The sequence below is a fragment of the Triturus cristatus genome, chromosome 4_2 (genome assembly GCF_964204655.1).
Source record: "Triturus cristatus chromosome 4_2, aTriCri1.1, whole genome shotgun sequence".
NCBI classification, from domain to species: domain Eukaryota; kingdom Metazoa; phylum Chordata; class Amphibia; order Caudata; family Salamandridae; genus Triturus; species Triturus cristatus.
In genome coordinates, this window is record NC_140586.1 from 528,907,387 (window position 1) to 528,926,302 (window position 18,916).

Below are 18,916 nucleotides of genomic sequence, written 5' to 3' on the forward strand. Positions count from 1 at the left end.
GCATAGCCGTGGTTGTGTGTGATAGCAAACCTTTGCATCTGCCATAGGTCTCAAAGAGTATGGTAAAAGCCTTTGGTCAGATTAAAGATTGGATGCTCAAGTAATGGTTTTGACTCAATGTGACCGAACATTGGAAATAGTGTTACATTTGCTAGCTACTTTTTTCCAGCAGACCTCTGATAACCCGATTCATAGTAAAAAAAAAAACCATTGAATTCTGTTGGATGTCAAAATATCTTTATTTCTTAATAACAAGAGCAATCCATTCAACAATAGGAATCTGGATACATAGTTGTTTAGAAAGCAGTTGTTTGTATAAGTCTCATTAAAACAATAGTAAGCTCAGGTAGTGAAGTCGCTGAAGCAACAAATGCAGTCATAGAATATGACCAAAACAGTTCTATTCCCTGGAAACTGTTTAATAGAGCATATATTTAAAGAATTACCAAAATCTCAATTTCTCAGAAATGGATGTAGTGTGTCCCTAGTGAGAAGAAAGAACTATGAAGAAACGTGCAGTGAAAAATAAGGAGTGAATGGCAATTGCTAAATTTGTAGTAGCTGGGAAGCAAATGCCGTTGTTATGGCTGAATCTGACCTCTTAATATCGGTATCTCATCCGGGTGCACCCCTTTGCTATTGGGTTATACAGATTCCCTGCCCAAAGTCCACTGTTAACATTTGTGACCCGAGAACCTTTAAGATACCCCATCAGTCTCTCATCATTAAGAGACCCTGATATTAAGGGGTTGAATCACTGTTGACAAGAATAGAAAAAACTTTGTTAGTTGGAATTCCGCTTTCCGAACCACTGTTTTTTTGCATAGCAAAAATATGATTGACGTTAAGTTGCCAACATAACAAAAATTAACTTTTTGAAACTTTGACTGCTATGGAATGTTCTCCCTTTGTCAGTGAAACGGGTACTGTGATCAGAGCATTAATTCATTCATCCTCATCTGACAGTTACCTGCAGGCCTTCTAGTGAAGGTATGTGACCACCTACAGTCGGTCCAGATCCTAGTGCTGGTTGGCCTTAGGAAAAGAGATTGCAAATTGTCTTTCTGGGAAACTCCTATGCAATACTTGTAAGTCTGCACACTGAAAATGACTGGCACTTCTCAGTTTACTGTAGACCCTTTATTAAATAAAGAGGTAACCATTTATTGCCGTTGATTTAAGAAGGTGGTAACCTAAAGCCCCAGCAAGAGTAAGGACTGACACTCTTCTCAGCCCAGATCTTCCTCTGCTTTGCTTGTTGTCCAGCTAGACACGCCATGGCAATGCAAAACAGCTTTCGCCATTCTCAAATATAGCATTGATACAAGAGATAGTCTCTTCATCTACACACATCTGACAAGTTTACACATTACTGTTCTATTCGGGCTTATGGGCATTTTCATTTAGTATTTTAAATGTTTCAGCCACCTACTTCCAATCTAGCTTTGGAGTGGAACATCTTACCCAGGTCTCTTACAGTACCCTTCCTTTATAAATCTTAAGGTATTCTCTTGGGTACTATGATCAGCAAATCCAAAATTAAATTGATTAATTATGCTTATTTAATAGACCATAAAAAAAGGCAAAGACAATAGATATGATATTTGTTTTGCAAGCTGGTTGTTCAAACGTCAAAGCTATTGCACTAAAACACACACCTCAACATGTGAAAAATGAATGCTACAGGAAAAAAAGCATTGCTGTATTTTCTGTAGCCTCAATTTTTCTGATGCTTCATCAGCACGCTCTCCCTAGAGTTGCTGGGCCCCTTGCTTGTTGATCGTCAATGTGTATATTGGTATCCATAGATGAATGCTGATGAGGCTAGCTTGTTGGGCACAGTAAAATGTTGCGGTCGGTGAGTTTTAGACTAGAATCTGTATTTGTCTGACCGGTCGCATGAAACTATACATAGTATATAAGAAGTGTTAAGCAGGATTTCTCAGGTTCTTTGTGAATTCAATACCAAGGTGTTCATGATTTAACTGTACACATACCCTAATATAACATTGTAACATGTTTAAGTGCAACAATACTGAGGTTTATGCTGGAGCATCAGCAAAGTTAATTATTTAATAGGTGTCGCTGGCTAAACGTGTCTTGCGGTATGAAATCTAAACAACTTGTTCTACTTTTACTAGACACTAAAACTACCATGTCTGGTGTACCTGGGTGGATTAGTTATTTTATTAGATCATTTCTATGCCAATGCTCAGTTAGTGTGCTTGGTAATTAAACCTTCTATAGTTTGTCAAATATGCGATCTTTGTAAAGTAATAAAAATACAGTTGATTTTACAGTGCTCAACAGAGCGCTACTGCATGATTGGTTCAAGCGTGTTACCTTTACCAAAACATAAGGATTTAAAAAAAAAAAAAAAAAAGGAACACTCAGTCTAAGAGGAGAAAGGACTGCTGGAGTTAACACATAGGCCTTTCAGTGCTTCAATCGCAGACCTCTCTTCAGAACAATGTACTTTTTCCCCCTCAACGCAAGCTGTTTTTAGGTTGAGCCTAGGCTACACTTTCTCTTCAAGACATACTGTAATCACTTTGTGGGATTACATCCCACCCATTGCTTTTTTATTCCTCACTTTGATTGTCCTTCAGAAAGTCTTCCTAACTAGTGATTAATCCTTCTTCTTTATCCCACCTTGTTGTCCTTTGCGCCTAACTTCCTGTATATTTACGCTTTGGTCTTTTATGGATTGTTTTTCAGGGATTGTTTTGGTTTTTTTCTTCTTTCAGGCACTCCGCTTTGAGCTCTGGTATGTTGAATGACGTTCCTACCCCAGCGCAGCACCTTCACCCATCTTTGCTACCCACTTTCACAACACTGCTTACCCACCCCCACTACCCCTCTCAGGTCATCGCTTGCCCATCCCATATCCCCCCACCCCACTGCTGCTTGTTTTAATGCACTTTGACCGCCGTCTAAGGTTAATGATGGGAGAAAGTGAAAGTAAGTGGCATCTGACTCGAGGACATCTCTTCTGTCGAAGGATTATCAACCCTTGCTGGTTTTGAAGGCTTAAACATCCCATACGGCATGGTGATGTGCCGCTACTAACCAAGTCTGGGTCTGTCTTACACGCTGCATGCCTCAACCCTTCAGTTCATCACACACCAGGGCGAGCAGAGTTGTCTGTCTTTATTTTACGTAAATAGTGAGTGCTGTCCCGGCGCAGCAGTACAAAAGGGGGTGGTGATGGACAGAGCATCAGAACCAATCAAACACTCACACCCAGTCAACAGATCTGGGTTTGATCCATCACCGTTCTTTAGCCCACTCTGCCACCCCAGTTCAGACATGGCCATATGCAAATCAGTCTGAACCTGTGCCTCATGGGAACAGTCCAGCCCGAACTGCCAAGCCATGCCTTCCCTGGACCGGAAACAAGCTTCCTAGGACCGGTTTCTGGCATTTCAGCCGTCTTCAGCCAGGCTTGCTTGAATCCGGTGGCAAAGTGAGCAAGGGACTCGCGTCTGAGCATACCCTGCCAACTTATGGCGAACAAAGCAGTACAAAAGGGGGTGGTGATGGACGGAGCATCAGAACCAATCAAACACTCTCACCCAGTCAACAGATCTGGGTTTGATCCATCACCGTTCTTTAGCCCACTCTGCCACCCCAGATCTGTTGACTGGGTGTGAGTGTTTGATTGGTTCTGATGCTCCGTCCATCACCACCCCCTTTTGTACCATCCCGGCGCAGCAGGCGGGACGAGGTTTGGGGCAACCGACAGCTTTTTGGGGCCACTGCCATTTCCCCATAGTGTGTGCATGCGTGTGTATGCATGTGTGCTTCGATGTCTTATTTGTTGTGTGTACCTCTATCGTTTGAACTATCGATCTGTAACTATATGGTCCGCAACAATACACGACTCAGACTGTCTTTGAATATGCCTGCACACTTGCTTTTCATGCCTTCTCTGCTTGCTGTACACACACAATCTTTGAAAACTGGGCTGTGCTTAACTGAGGCATCAAGTAGGAGAGATGTTAGCAGCATTTCCGGCCCCCGCACCATACATATTGTAGCATGCAAGGCATGGCCTTCGGATATTGTACAGGAGTAGGTCAGACAACTTCAGGATTGCTTGTCATACAAAGTTACAGTGCTATGCCGCCAGTAATTATTACAAATGTACTGCATTTGTCTTGTCATTGATCTGGCAGACTCTCCTCGGGCTCTGCAACTCAATGAACCCGCAAAGCACACTACCCAGGCAAGAAGACCTGTGCTTTACCAAATGATGGAGCACTTTTGGAGGGGTGCTCTCCAGCCATATGCAATTGCAGCTGCTTTGGTGTAAGTTTCCTGCAGAAACCACAGTGTAGAGGTTTCAGTACATTTAATCCCAACTCCAGCAAAGCAAGAACATGACCTGTTAGGAGAAGCTGCGAGCAGATGCCATGCAGAAACCCTTTTAGTAATAAAACACTGTGCAATTGATGTGCTTCTCTGAGCCAGCAGGAGGCATTGTTCACAGCCCCATGTGAACATCTACAGCGGGGCTGCGAGGGGCAATAAAGGGAGAAGACCGTGTTCATGGCCTGGGCTGTGCCCTCACACTCTCTCTGGAGCAACGCCTGTGTACAGAAATGGTGCCCTCCAATAAATATCCAAGCATCAATTTACCAATAAAAAGGCCCCCTAAATGCCCCCACTGTTCACAGATTGGCATGCTTCTTTTCACAGAGGCACCTTGACTAGTGAGAATTCTTTGCAGTCACCCATGACCGGTTGGTGGTGGAAAAGATGAAGCCAACATGCTGAGGTCTAGTGAATACTCGGTCTCTGAATCTTTACCTACCCCTTGCCAGGAGCAGTGCCGCCAGAAAGAGAGTCTTGTCAGTTCTGTGAGCTTCTCTGTCCCTCCAAATTTCTGTGCCTAGCTGCCACCCTCGCTACATTTTATCTACCTTCAAAAGGCTCAGGAAAATTGTTATGGTTCCAGAACTCGCAAATAAATACTTAACTCTTTCTCCGTTTAAATCTCTCTTCTTTTTACTTCCTACTTACTCAACTACTGTCGGCCTACCTTCAACCTCCATTTTCTTTCTATCTATCTATATTGCATTCTATATTTCTTCTTTGTTATAGTCCTCTCTATCACTCTATCTAGCTATCTATCTATCTGGGTCTCTAGTTATCCGTATTTATCTACCTGCCTACTACTGCATCATCTAACTCTTACATCTCTCACTTACTACTCCTATTTCTTAACCTCCCCACTCTTCTTAGCTCGGTTTATGACTGTACCCGAATTTCCATCCGTTTCTGTATGTGACTGTCTGTGTCCATGAAATAGCTAGCCACCCATTCATAATATAAATATGTACATCTGTCTGTTATTGTTTTCTTTCAATCCTATCCATGTGTGTTTATGTATCCCCAACTTTACCACTCAACTTCTGTAGTACCCATATCTATTTGTCTGCATGCCTGCTTGCCTGTCTGTCGCTCTATCCACCAATCTATCTATCTACCCCTCTTTATCTTTCTACCTCTATCGATCTGCAACAATATGGTCCTCAATAGTGCAGGACTCGCGCTCTTTGAATGTGCCTGCACACCCCTGCTTTTCTTGCCTTCTCTGCCTGCCGTGCGTACACCTTCTTTGAAAACTGGGCTGTGCTTGTCTGAGACAGTGACTAGGAGCAATGGTTGCACCATTTCCAGCCCCCTGCGCCTTTGTCGGCTCCTCCTGAACCGTGCCTTACTATGAGCCCCTGGTCCCTATTCTGCAGCGACCTTGCTAAGCTCGTAAAGGCAAGGTCATGCCAGTTGCTTTTGATGGGAAATATCTCGGCCCACCTCAGACAATAAAGCGGGGCCTGGGCATGCCCGATAGCCACACACAAGATTCTTGTTAAGAGCAGCCGTAACAGGTACCAATACCTGCAATAATCCATCTCTTTGTCTACCTAGCACTTCAGAAGTAAGCTCCAGTGAGAGGAGGGCGCATTCAACCTGAAATCACTGGCTCAAAGAGGCATGCCTGCACTCTTAAAATAGCAGAGTGGCACAGAGAAGTGGGGGCACTCATCTTGCAAATGTCCTCACCCCCTAAGAGTACTGCCCTAGTTAGCAGATGTGCACCCTCTCCGCTGCACCAATTGTACGTGCAATACCCCAGGTAGACGGAAATATTGTCTGAGAAAGTGAACCGCCTGGGAGCAGCTCTTGGTATAATAAGGCAACATTATTTGAATTAAATTTTCACAGTCACACTTGTAATGGTTCTGTTTCCCCCCTCTTCCTGTAGTCGTGACGTGGAGAATAAAGACGCTCTACAGGGGTTTGCGTAAAATGGATGACCACCCAGAAGAATTGTAGGCAGACAGATTGATTATTAGTATTTTTCTTTTTTTGCTCAAACGCATATTTTGTTTCCTTCTGTGCATGATTGTGTTTCCTCTTTCCTCGCGGACGTGGGTCTCACTGCTCCAAGATGTCTGCCGTCTATCCCAGGCTCCTTATGAACTCCGCTCATTGTCCTTTCCCTCTTTCTGAGGTTCTAATGTGCAGGATTATTGTGTAAACAGACTGCAGTTCCCGACATACTGTGCCTCCACCAAGTAGTTATACGCATTCATACAAGTGCATACGTGAGAGGTCAGCGGAAATAGAGCTGGGAGCAACTGGAGTTCTGTGCCAGGTATGGGCGGGAGAGGCATAAACTGCATCTCCAGGAGTTATGAGAGCATCACTGTCAGTGGTAATTAATAGGCTCCCCTGCAGCTTAGCTGCCATATGCTGGGCAGTGTGAGGGCATCAAATGACTGGCAGTATTAGCACTTCATGATGTTGCTGGCATAAAGGGCATAATCATATTGAAGGCCACCCATGCCATTCAGTGCAAATGTCAAAATTGTAAAAGGGCATTAATGACTGCCAGAAAAAAAGTATATTTTACCTGTAGACTGTGCATGATAGTCAGTTTGGGGTCATTAATGGCAGGACACCAGTTCCATAGATTGCGCATGCCAACACTGTCAAAGGACTTTAATTAATACCTGGTAGTAATAGGACCAGTATATCGTAGATAATTTACCACAAACTTTGTCAGGAGAATGTGCTGCATGGCTAAACACTTATAAGGTCCCAAAGGCGAGACGAGTGGCTTTGACAATGCCTGTTTGTTTATTTTTAAATATCTGTCATATTACACATCCTGTCCTGTACAGGTTTTACTCTTTACCAGGATTTTTTCGTCATCTAAGTAACAGTCTCGAGATTGTTGACCTTGATTGTCACTGAAGCACGTTTCCACTTCTGTGAAACGATAAAAAGTAGTTATGGACTGTAGGTACATGTGTGCACCAGTCTGGGCTGCCATTCGACATGCTTCTGTAGAGTTCCGTTTATTTCTAGTTCTTTCTGGTGATGCAGTCTGACCAAACCTGTGTGTAAAGCTCTTCGGAATGTGAAATACTGAGATCAATTGCAGATAAATGCATCCCTGCCTTCTCTTTCTTTGCACGTGGAAGGTATTGGTTAATAGTGTTAACTTGACACACGGTAGGAGCCTTGTTTCAGTTTACCTTGCTGTACTTTTCTTCGTCTGTAATCGGAAATCTTACTTAGTTAAATAATATGTTGGACACCTTTGCCTTTTTATTGTTGTTGAGAAAATTAACTGGTTATCATGTAGTGTAGGCGATTCTTAGTGACTCGGGTCTCTATAATAACTTTCTTTTGCACGTTCCAAACAGTCTTTAGTATGGGCTCTTATTTTGGTAGACTTGTAACGTACCATTGAGATCGTATTGGAAGTTGTTTTTTGCTTGGGATTGAGGTAAGAGATGCCAACAGATTTAGCTACTCTACCTGTGAGAATTTAATCTATTTTGTAAACAACAAACTGTGTTTAATCCTTCCAATTCTGATAAATTGAGTGATTATTTTGTTTGCAGCACAATAAAGCGACAAACAATGTTTTAGTGAGGTTACTTAAGAACATCCAGTTTGCAAAGCTGCACATCTCGTCTAGGAGTGAATATGTGACATTAAGAACCTCTTGTTGCTCTTGAAACAAATTTGGCACTGTTAGTTTAACACCAGTGGTTCAAAAAGTTATGATATGAAAATGCTGATTTAGAATATGGAATTTAGTCATGATTGTGGTTTAAAGTATTTTTGGAACTGCACAGATAATGACGATTTAACAATTGGCAGCCTGAGCAAAAAACACTAAAGTAGGAGCTCCTATAAAGATTTGACCCTTAGTCCGTAATAGTTTCTTCTTGTTTTAGTCCATGGTCATACATCCATTTGTTAATTGTCTTAACATTTATTGTCCAAGCCTCAAACCATGCCAACACGTGTTTCGTATATACGGCAGCAAGCCATAGACTTCATCAGGGCACTATAGGGAAATTTGATCATAGAAACTATAATCTTAAAATCAAGAAAAAGTCGCAATAATCCAATATCCCTTATGTTCAAATTCCAACGTAGAAAATGGTATCAATCATAAAATGTCGTCGTAAGTAGAGCCATAAGATAAAAGAAGGTCATGGTAGACAAAGTATCCCTATTCCAGCTAAGCAGTAAAGAGAAATATCACGCGTGTTCTCAGTGGCGTGTATAATGACGAAGACCAATTCTGGGGCACCCAAACTCCAGCCATGAAAACAATAGTCTGCCAAAAACCTGGTCGTACACACAAAACTTGGGACATACGCATGAACATTTAAAGAAAGAATTTATTGGAAAGGTGTTCTACCTGATGACTGCCATAAGAATATTGAAGTGTATGCTTAAGGCTGTTGCTTGGGTAGCTTTTGAGACCCACTGGGCCACCATGACCATCTGCTTCCCAGTCCTTTAACCCGCAGGTGTGTTGACTTACTAAAAAGGAATCAAGGATGCCCTGTCTGAGGGATTTGGAGGCTGAAAGAGTACCTAGAGAGGAAACCTACCAGGCTGTTTTTGCAATCCATCCCACAAGTAGGGTTGCCACCTGGCCGGTTTTCTACCGGCACCACATGCATTTTTATTTTCCGACTGGTACAAGAATAAATAAAACTCATAAAGCCAGAATTTTTAGCCCTGATCTTTACATAATTCAAACAACCAATATAAATAGAAAGCAAAATAAAAAAATGTTTTAGAGCCGAGTTAACGATCGCAGACTATTAATTAAAGTAAACAAAGGCAGAAAAGTCATGTTACAAAGTGATACATTCGATTTTGTTTAAAGTTCTCTTTAGTATCATGTCTAGGTCTTTGCAGACTCTTAAAACTACAAGAAATGGTTGGTATTTTTCTCTTGGAAAGGTGACAACCCTACCCACAAGTCCCACAAGGTAATTACATTTCTTTATTGCAAATATATTGCACACTTTTAGCATTTTTGACCTCATAAATGAAGCAAATCGCTCATTCAGATTTGTGCGAGAACAAGTTGTCAATCTATGGGTTACAAGACCTATCATTTTCTGCAGTTGCTTTGCATTGTCTGTATTTAGCTGGATACTAATGTTTTCACCAATTTATCAAAAGAAACTTCCTCGCTTGTGACAAACTATATCGGGTATCCCCCCTTTTAAATGTAATTCAATGTAACTGGTCTCTTGTCTTCTAAATGCTGTTGAGCATGTAGACCTCATTGCGTCAGCGCATAAAGCTCAAATATTGCCCTCATTTTACATTAAATCCATTTAGCAGATTGACCCTTGCAATGGTTTGTTTACTTTTAGTGTCAGGCAAAAAGGAGAAAGCTGAGGGTCCTCTAAACCATGCCCGAGATACCAAGTCTGCAAGAGAAAGTAGACCTTACCTAATCCTCCTTAACTCTATATGGATGCGGATGAGCAGTCTAGGCTTTACTGAACGGAGGAGTGTGGAATGACTTTATGTACAGTAAACCATAATTATTATAGTTGTGATAGAGAAATATTGCCCAGACAGGGTTGTTTGTTGCCTAACACTTAATATTGCATATATATTGTAAAAATATTTACAATATCAACAGTGACAAGAAGATAAAGCTTACACAAAATGTAACTGTATGGAAACAATAAACTGATAAATCTAACAACCAGGAAGGAAATCTCCAGCGGTAAACTGATACGCGTATAAATTAGATAATAAAATATACAGCAATGAAACGAATACCTTTGACTAAAATTGTTGCCTGTTGGTGGAACTTTAATGTTCACGAACCTTGGAACCCTCCTTCTATGGATCGAACTGAACCTATGCAACGCACTACAAAAACAAACCCTGGTTTGCAAACAATTCCTGTTGTTAAAAACTAAACTGACAATGTAGCAAAATAGAGGATCGCAGTCCATCCAGTAAAAAAGTTATTTGGTAACTTTTAATTCAATTAAGGTTGGTGACCATAAGGGTTTGCAAACATCTAAACAGCACAAAGCAGTCAAACTCAGTAGCAACTAAGGTGTAAAAGTACCTGCAAGGAAAATGAGTCCTTGTATCAACTTTCAGGACTTAGGGGCTCGACTCCCACTTTAGGTACTCTGGGCTACAGGTCCAAGAGTATGTTGGGCAGACCTCAAAGGTCTCTGCATCTGCATAGTTGGATAGCAATCCAGGTTTGAACCATCACACATGGCAGGGCTAAAAGGGACTAAATAAAATGAATTAAAAAAGTTGGTGTTGGAAGGGGCATACTCACAAGGCAGTCATCACTGTCTCACCTGCATGTGTTGGCATTTGAGCTCTCAAGGAGCCTGCCTTTGTATCTTCTGTGGCGTTTGAGTGGATCAGCAAATATTCAGAACACTGACAGCCAGCAGCACGCCTTCAATTTTGTTTGGATGGGTAGAGCAATCTTCAGGCATTTGGTAGTGTCACAAGTTTTCTTATAGAGAATGTCTGCAGCAGGGCAGGCAAGCAAACTTCAACAGGGCCTTCAGATTTAAAAAAATATTTTAATTAGTTTCCCAAATGCATGAATACATTCATCACGGAAAAGGAAACTTAACTGTAGAACAGCAGTAACAAACTTACAGCCAGAAGTGACAACTATAGAAAAAATATATCCCCAAAGCACCGGCCATCACTTTCAATATAGTTAATCTTTGCTCAACGCCATAAGTACACCAATTCTTTTTTTAGCTCTCTGAATGCCTACACACAGAACAGTAGGGCCTACTAAAGTTATTACTCAACGGGTCAACTTATGAACTGGTGTTCCAGCGTATTCCTCTGACGACTACCAGGCACCTCAGCGGCAAGCCTTTTTGAAATTATTAAGTTTTTGGTATGTTTATGTCCATATACCTACATCAAAGTGAACTGTCCAATATGAGTCAGGTAGGTCCTCAGTGGCCCCAAATATCCTTTAACTTGGCTGACTCATTCTGTAAAGAAGCGCATGTGACAGCTCAGTCACTGCATATGGCCTTGCCTTGCAACCAGCCTCTTAATCACAGCACTGTTTCAGCTAACCATGTTATTGCCACTCTCTTTCTGTAAAGGTAGCCCTAATGCTGTCAACCTCTTAAACGATTTTGAAGTTTTCTGGACATAAACCAGCAATGCTAGTAAAGGCGAGGGTATAGGGTCATGTTCATGATTTTCGACAGACAAGTTATCATTTGCTTACAGTGGGTTTGCACATGTGGACAGTTTCATACTGTGTGGGAGTAGTCTGCGGGTATAGCATGGTACCTCCCAGCATTTTTGGCTGTTTTTAGGGATCAGTCTTATTTAGTAGCACTGGAGTATAATACAAAAACTGTAAAATCTTGAGCCATAATACTTTATGCCTGTAAACCATTGATACTGAAGTCCTCTAGGAAAAGCAGTATTGACAACGATTATCATCCAGTACCTCCGATATATCTGCTACCCATGACCTCTGCTTTCTGTATAGATATTGTTCTTTATAGCATTTGCCATCTTGTATAGTCTAGAGATCCTCTCCCCACTCCCCTTACACATCCCAAACCCCTAAAACCTGGTGTTGTGTGATAATATAATTTAGGTGTGGGGCTAAAATCTATTAGGGTCTTTGCGGTGCCTAAGGTAAGGTATGCGGACTATGCAGTGCGCTATTCTAAAGTATTCAAATCTATTGCTGTCGCCCCGTTTCCGCTTATATTGATGTAAAGTCAGAAATGTCTTGTCTGCACACAAGTGCCCAACCGGGTCCAGCCGTATCGATTTTTTTCGATAGTTGGGGGAAGGGCGGGAAAGAGAGGCATATGTTTCAAGGGGGCAGCAAAGGATAGCTGGACATTAATCCTGTTTCTAACCAGCTCTTGCTTGGCCCAGCTCATTGTTGCCACCGATTTCACCGTTGTTGGGTTTTTATGTTCTCGATGTCTCTCTGGTTTGTAAGGCAACCCCTCTGTCAGCTCCCCTGCACTTTTAAATGTGGCTGGCAGTTGGCACCAGTATATCTCGCAGTAGGCCTGTGGTGCATTAAAGTGTTCTTCCCATGTCCCCCTTAAAAGTATAGAACAGTTAAAACTTCCCAGTTTATACATGGTTGTTTACCTACTCATATGAAGAGAGTTAATAAAGATCTTAGTTTGGAAAAGGAACATGGTATCGGAATATCAGCAAATGGCTATAGCAGCTTTAGAAATACCAACATTTTAATCACTGCAATTTGTCCTGCTTCTTGATGGGGATGGTTTCATGCACTGATCCTCTTGTCCAGCTAGTTTACTCTCAACTTTTCCCTAATTATCACTGCTCATGACTTTGTAGTCCCTGTGAATCTTCACTCCTAGCTATGTGCACCATCTGACTGGATATTCCTAATCAGACGGGTTTGTGATTGATGTAAGAAGAAGACCTCTGTTTTTTTGCTAATTGTAATACCAGAGTATCCGCAAAGTGGATAGTATCCTGAATCTCCGGGTAGAGATTTTCTTTGGCACCTTAATGAAAAACATAATGTCATCTGCATACTTGGATATTAGTAGTCTCCCCTTCGTGAACATTCGCCCTCTATAGATGTGGCACTCCCCAGCATGCCAGATGCTCCATTACAATGACCAATAGCAGGAGATAATGGGGGCACCACATCTTGTCTTTTTGTGAATGTCAAATGCTTCATGGAGCCGTCTTTTTAATCTGGCTTGAGGGGAGGGGTATAGCAGCAATAAGCATATATATACACAGGCCATTAGGAATGACCATTCAAGCAATTTTTAAAGGCTTTCTCGGCATTCAAGAATGCCACACCACCTCAAGTTTAGGCATCAGCTGTTGTATGATCATAAGTTGTGTATCCAGGTTTTGCCATGTGGTGATTTAGTGATCAATTCAGCCTGATTGGGCAGCACCAGCCCTCTCAGTGGGACCAGAGATTATTTATCACTTTGGCTAGAAGTTTACTGCATGTGCTTGCTTGGGAACGAGGCCTATACGACTGGCAGGCTGCCTCATGCTTTCCAGGTTTGTGAAGTGTCATAATCACTGCTTCCCTCGTATAACTGAGGCTGACACTGTCTTCGCAAGCCTCCTTTTACACTATTCACAGGTATGACAATAAGCCTTTATGGGCCTCATAAACTTCTGCCTCGAGTCCGTCCACCTCTGGCTCCTTCCATCCTGCAAAACTGTGAATGGCTGTCCTAATTTTGGTCCTAGACCAGCTTGCATAGGAGTTGTCAATATGTGCCTTCTAACCGCCAGCACTACTCCGTCCAGGTACTGTTCTGTTTGTGTGGTGGAGTATTGCTGTCTGGCTGTATACAGTTTCATATGATGTCATTTTCTCAATAGACTTCACTCTCTGCGGCCTGTATTCCCTCCTCAACCTGAATGGTAGTGATATCTCTGTTGTTGCACAACAACCAAGCAATGGTGTTACTTGATCTTTCACGCCCTATGTTGGCAGGCCAGAGAATGTTTACCAAGGTAGGCCCCCTCTTTATCTGCTGCTGCCTACGAGTGCTACATGCTTTTCCTCAATTTCAGGTAGGTATTTAGCATTTCCGCTTTCTACATGGAGCTTTTCATAGTGTGTCTCTTCTGTCTCCATGTATTGTAGCAATGTACACAAAGCCTTCCGTACTTTTTGCTAATTGGAAATAATTCAGTGCCTTGAATGTATCCTATTAAATGTTACACACCAAAAACCAGCGTCGGACAGCAGGAAATAGCACCTCTCTCAACGTTCCGTAAAGTAAATTCTAGTGCACACGTACCCTAGCACCAGCCGTAGATTGGAGCTGCTTTAGAGCAGAAACATATGAAGAAAATAATATGGGAAGGTGCACCGGATGATAAAGTCCAAAGCGTCTAATTTCTCTTCTTTATTTACTTCATTTTAATTTATAAAAAAAAAAGCCAGCGCGCTTCGTTCATGAAATGAGCTTCTTTAGTGCTTTCATATATCTTTGTATGATCAAATGAAGAAATGATCAAATTTCTCTATTTCAGAATTGTTGTAGTCCCAGTCTCCACATGCCATGATACATCACGAGTTTGCAAAATCCAAATATATAGGGTAAAGCGTGTAGACTCCCCACCTCCCCCGCCCCAGTGTGAATGGTACAATGCAAGTATCTTTTCTCTTGTCCCATGTAGGAGCACATTATGCCGATCATCGCAGGTCAAGGTTCATTTCCTTCACCATAAAGTCTACACTATGTCGACCTATATAATTCAGGACCCGCAGGTATGTAAAAAAATCCTATTGCCTGATGGACAGAAAATATTGTTTGGAGTCAAAAGCATAATGTTTACTACTGTCCCCGGGAGAAGAAGTTGGCTAAAACTCCTGCAGCACAAATCCTTTGGTTGCCATTTTATAATGCCACAACATAGTTGAGGGAATGAAGGTAGTCTACTGCCAAGGCAAGATCTATAGGCATATGCCTAAATTTAAAATTGTACACTGATAATTAATGCAAAACCTTTACTGTTATGGAGATCGACCGCTCAGAAAATCCACTGAGCTGCCAGCAAGGCTTGTGTTACGGACAGTGGTTCAAATATAAAAAAAAGTGGATATATGTTTGCAAAATGTAGCAACTGGCGGCTCTAAGGTTCCCAGAATCCTCCTCCATTATATGTCAGTACTTACAGTAGAGTGAAAACATGATCGGTGATTTTATTCTGAAAGCAAACCATGTATTCAAAAAGTAGCTGCTATTAGAAACAAGCATTGGCATAGCCAATAGATCTCGCCTTTTGGGACCTTTATAAGTGTTTAGCCATGCAACAGCTGATGCTGTTGTACCAATGATATTGTGCTGCATAACTAAATACTTATAAGGTCTCAAAGGCGAGACCTATTGGTTATGCCAATGGCTAATTAAAAAAAAAAAGAGCCATGTACGCCACACGCGTGCTTGTCCCAGTAAAAGAAAATGTTTGCACAAGTGAATAACTAATGCTTAAATTTAGAAGCACACAGCTAATGTTACCTTTCCCTGTGGGAGAATACAACCCCCCAGAAAATTGACAGAGTGCGCGAACTACAGTTAACTGCGTTGCGTGCGTGAATGACTAATAATTAAAAAAAAAAGACCCGTGCACAAGTGAATAACTAAGGCTGTTCTTTAAAAGCAATGCGGTGTGTGCGTGTTTATTAATACATTTATCATTTTGATTTAGAGCGAGAAAAAAATAGAAGCATACAGCATGTTTATTGGACTTTGCCCTCAAGATGCACCCTCCGACCACACTCGAACCGTTTGGCTCACTTGCAATATTTCACATGGCACTTGTATCCAGATAAAATGATAAACCACTCAATACAGTGAATAGGGTGACTAACAAAATGTAGCAAGTGGCTTGAGTACAAGAACATATTTTAACTTCGTGTGTGGGGGAGAGTCGATGAAATAATGTACGTAAGGGGTAGGGACTAGGCATTAATAAGGCGAGGGCCACGGCGTAGGCGGGCAGGACTCATGAGCGTGTTTACTATGGGGGACGTGAGGGAGTAATACAGGCACAATGAAAATACCAGCTAAACAAGTGGACCCATGAAACATCGAAGTGCACAAAGTGTGACTTCAGAATCCAGCTTTGAGATGCAACTTAAGTGGAAGAAAAGCAAACTATTGTCTAATAGAGCTAAAACAAATCCAGCAAAATGAGGGTGTGAATAAGCCGCACAAACATACTAAGAACTCCCATGCCACATCAAATAGGCACTGATGTCCATGCTAGTCCACTTTCAAGATGCCAAGCATTTTGCAGTCTCTTGAGTCTACTAAAATTAAAATAGACGACCGATGTTGCACAGTAGCCCACGACTATGATTGGGGCAGAAACAATGAAAAGACGGAAGAAGGGGGTGTGTGCAATGAAGGATGGCTGGGAGAGGTGGGGGAATGGGAAGCAGCAACTCAGAGAGGTGGTTGGTGGGATGGGAAAGGTGCAATATAAGTCTTATATTTGTAAGCAATGCGGAAATGTTAAAGCACATTCACTAATGCGAGATTTCTTGCCCGGGAGTGTTGCGTGCGTGAATGGCTAATTAAAAAAAAACGTGCACGCCACCCGTGTGCTTGTCCCAGTAAAAGAAAATGTGTGCACGAGTGAATAGCGAATGCTTAAATTTCAAAGCACACAGCTAATGTTACCTTTCCCTGTGGGAGAATACAAATTAACAAAGAGGCCCGTGCATAAGTGAATAACTAAGGCTGATATTTGTAAGCAATGCGTATATTTAAAAGCACGTTCTCTAATGCTGATATTTTAAAGCAATGCGGATATAAGGCTGATATTTAAAAGCAATGCGGATGCGTTAAAGCACATTCACTAATGCTGATATTTCTTGCCCGGGAGTGGTGCTGATATTTTAAAACAATGCGGATATAAGGCTTATATTTAAAAGCAATGCGGAAATGTTAAAACACATTTACTAACGCTGATATTTCTTGCCCGGGAGTGGTGCTGATATTTTAAAGCAATGCGGATATAAGGCTGAATTTAAAAGTAATGCGGTGCGTGCGTGTATGCGTACGCGCGCAGTGTGTTCTTTTTCAAAGCACATACTCGTGTTTGTGGTGCGCTGCTGTGCACTCGTATGTGCTTCAAAAAAGAGCTGCACGACGGCAAAAGGTCCTCGCATGCGTGCTGCGTAGGCGAGACCTAAAAAGCGCACAAAGGTTGCAAACAGCTTTGCTAAACTATCATAGAGTTTGTTAGCCTTCAAAATAAAATGTATCCCAAATACATGTGCAACTGGAAACAAATGGGCGAGAGTGGACAGTTTTTTCTAAATATTCATTTAATAAAAAGTGTTAGATCATGCCAGTATTAAAAATTACAATATGGGAGTATCGGTGTATAACTGTAATGTGCAAAATGTACCAAACAAACAAAAATAGGGGCCCAATTCTTAGTCATGAAAGTGCACCCACGTCTATCAAATTGCAAGGGTCCAGATTACGACTTTCGAAAATTCACAAGTTTACGAAAGTAGACCTAGAAGTCTTACGATATTGCCATGGTTCCAGACGTACTTCTTAACAAAGTCTTTTTTAAATTCTTTTATCGCAGAATCAGATATACTTGTTCTTGCAAAATTATGCTGAGCAACTGCAAAATTACTTGTTTTAACTGTTTTTCTCCGGGGGGGGGGGGGGGGGGGGGGGGATAGAGAAACTCCTTAGTCAACATCGCCACATTTTCTTAGTCAACATCGCCACATTTTTGTAAGTTCATCTTCAGACCTCGATAAATGTTTTAGTCCTGGCCTTGCCCTGGTTGTGAAGGGGTCAGATAGGAGTTTTTGAACCCTCTAAACTGTGCAGCTTTGTAAATGTATACAAACTTGCTGGGCATTCTGGCCCTGTAACAACCTCTTCTGGACTACTTCCAGCCCTTCTGAGTAGAAGTGCTGATAAACAAATCTCTATTCGAGTGAATTCTCTTGAATGCAAACCAGCTTTTGCATGTGTAAGCTAAACTTCCGTGCGGTACATTTAAAGCCAGGTCTGGTGGCTTAGTGGACAAATGCATCCACTATAAGAGCCTGTATTTGACCTCATGGTCACAGGTTCAAATCCAGGCGGGTCCATTCAGCCTTTCATCCTTCTGAGGTCGATAAAATGAGTACCATTGAGTTGGGTAACAAACGTGTTATTCAGCGCCAAGATACCCTTGGTTGAACAGTGGGCTTTACAAATAAGTGTAGCCCAACGTTTTGACTTAGATGACTTTGCTGAGTTTATCTAATGGTAAAATATGCCTGCCCAGTCGTTGATAAAACATAATACTTGGTATATTCTCACAATTTTGGCAAACAAGGTGCTGCACACAATGACACAAAATGATTTCCTCATAAATTACATAATTTATAAATGTGTTCAAGTGGAAAGCATCTGATTGATTGTGCTCAGTTGGCAACATAGGCACTGGCGTGCAAGAAAAATCTGAGTTTATTTACTGTAACATTTTAGAAATTCAACCGAATGCTTGGTACCAAATTTAAAAGGGAAATTTGTAAGACAGTTCTTCAGAAACTAAAGTAAGAAAGAACATTGGTTTAATTAGAGCAATGATCGATCAATAGCTCTGCTATAATAAGAACTCCTTTTTAAGGGAACAAGGGCCTCTGACAATTGAAATACAGAGAACAATCAATTCCTCAATAATTGTGCAATAATAAAGGAAAATGCAAAGAAAGAAAGACTGTGCTATATATGATGAAGTGATGAAATATATTTTCAATTCACACTCCGTAAAAGCTTTAAGCTTTTATATTGATCTTGCAAAGTGTACAATCAACTTTTAGGAGTCTCTCTTAGGTGGGCAAAAAAAGGACAGGCTGCGCAGAAAAGACCTCTGGCGAGTTGGATAGTCCTTTCCATTAAGATATGCTATGCATTAGCTAAAAAGCAGCATCCGTAAGGTCTGATAGCCCATTCCACCAAGGCAAAGGCTTCCACCACTGCCTTGGCATGCGGAGTGCCTGTCCTTTACATTTTTCAGGCCATGACGCGGGCATCCGGGCACA

General features: G+C 41.6%; 1 protein-coding gene across 3 annotated transcripts in view; it reads left to right on the forward strand.

The window, feature by feature from the left end:
• Positions 1-18,916, forward strand: part of PKN2 (protein kinase N2) — a 793,532-nt gene that overhangs the window by 369,213 nt on the left and 405,403 nt on the right. The window contains exon 2 of one of the 3 annotated variants that reach the window (XM_085602129.1): positions 14,527-14,617. The exons of the other annotated variants lie outside the window; for them this stretch is intronic. Coding sequence (XP_085458255.1) covers positions 14,588-14,617 — 30 coding nt within the window. The 5' untranslated portion in view covers positions 14,527-14,587. The remainder of the gene's footprint in view (positions 1-14,526; positions 14,618-18,916) is intronic. 3 annotated transcript variants of the gene reach the window in all.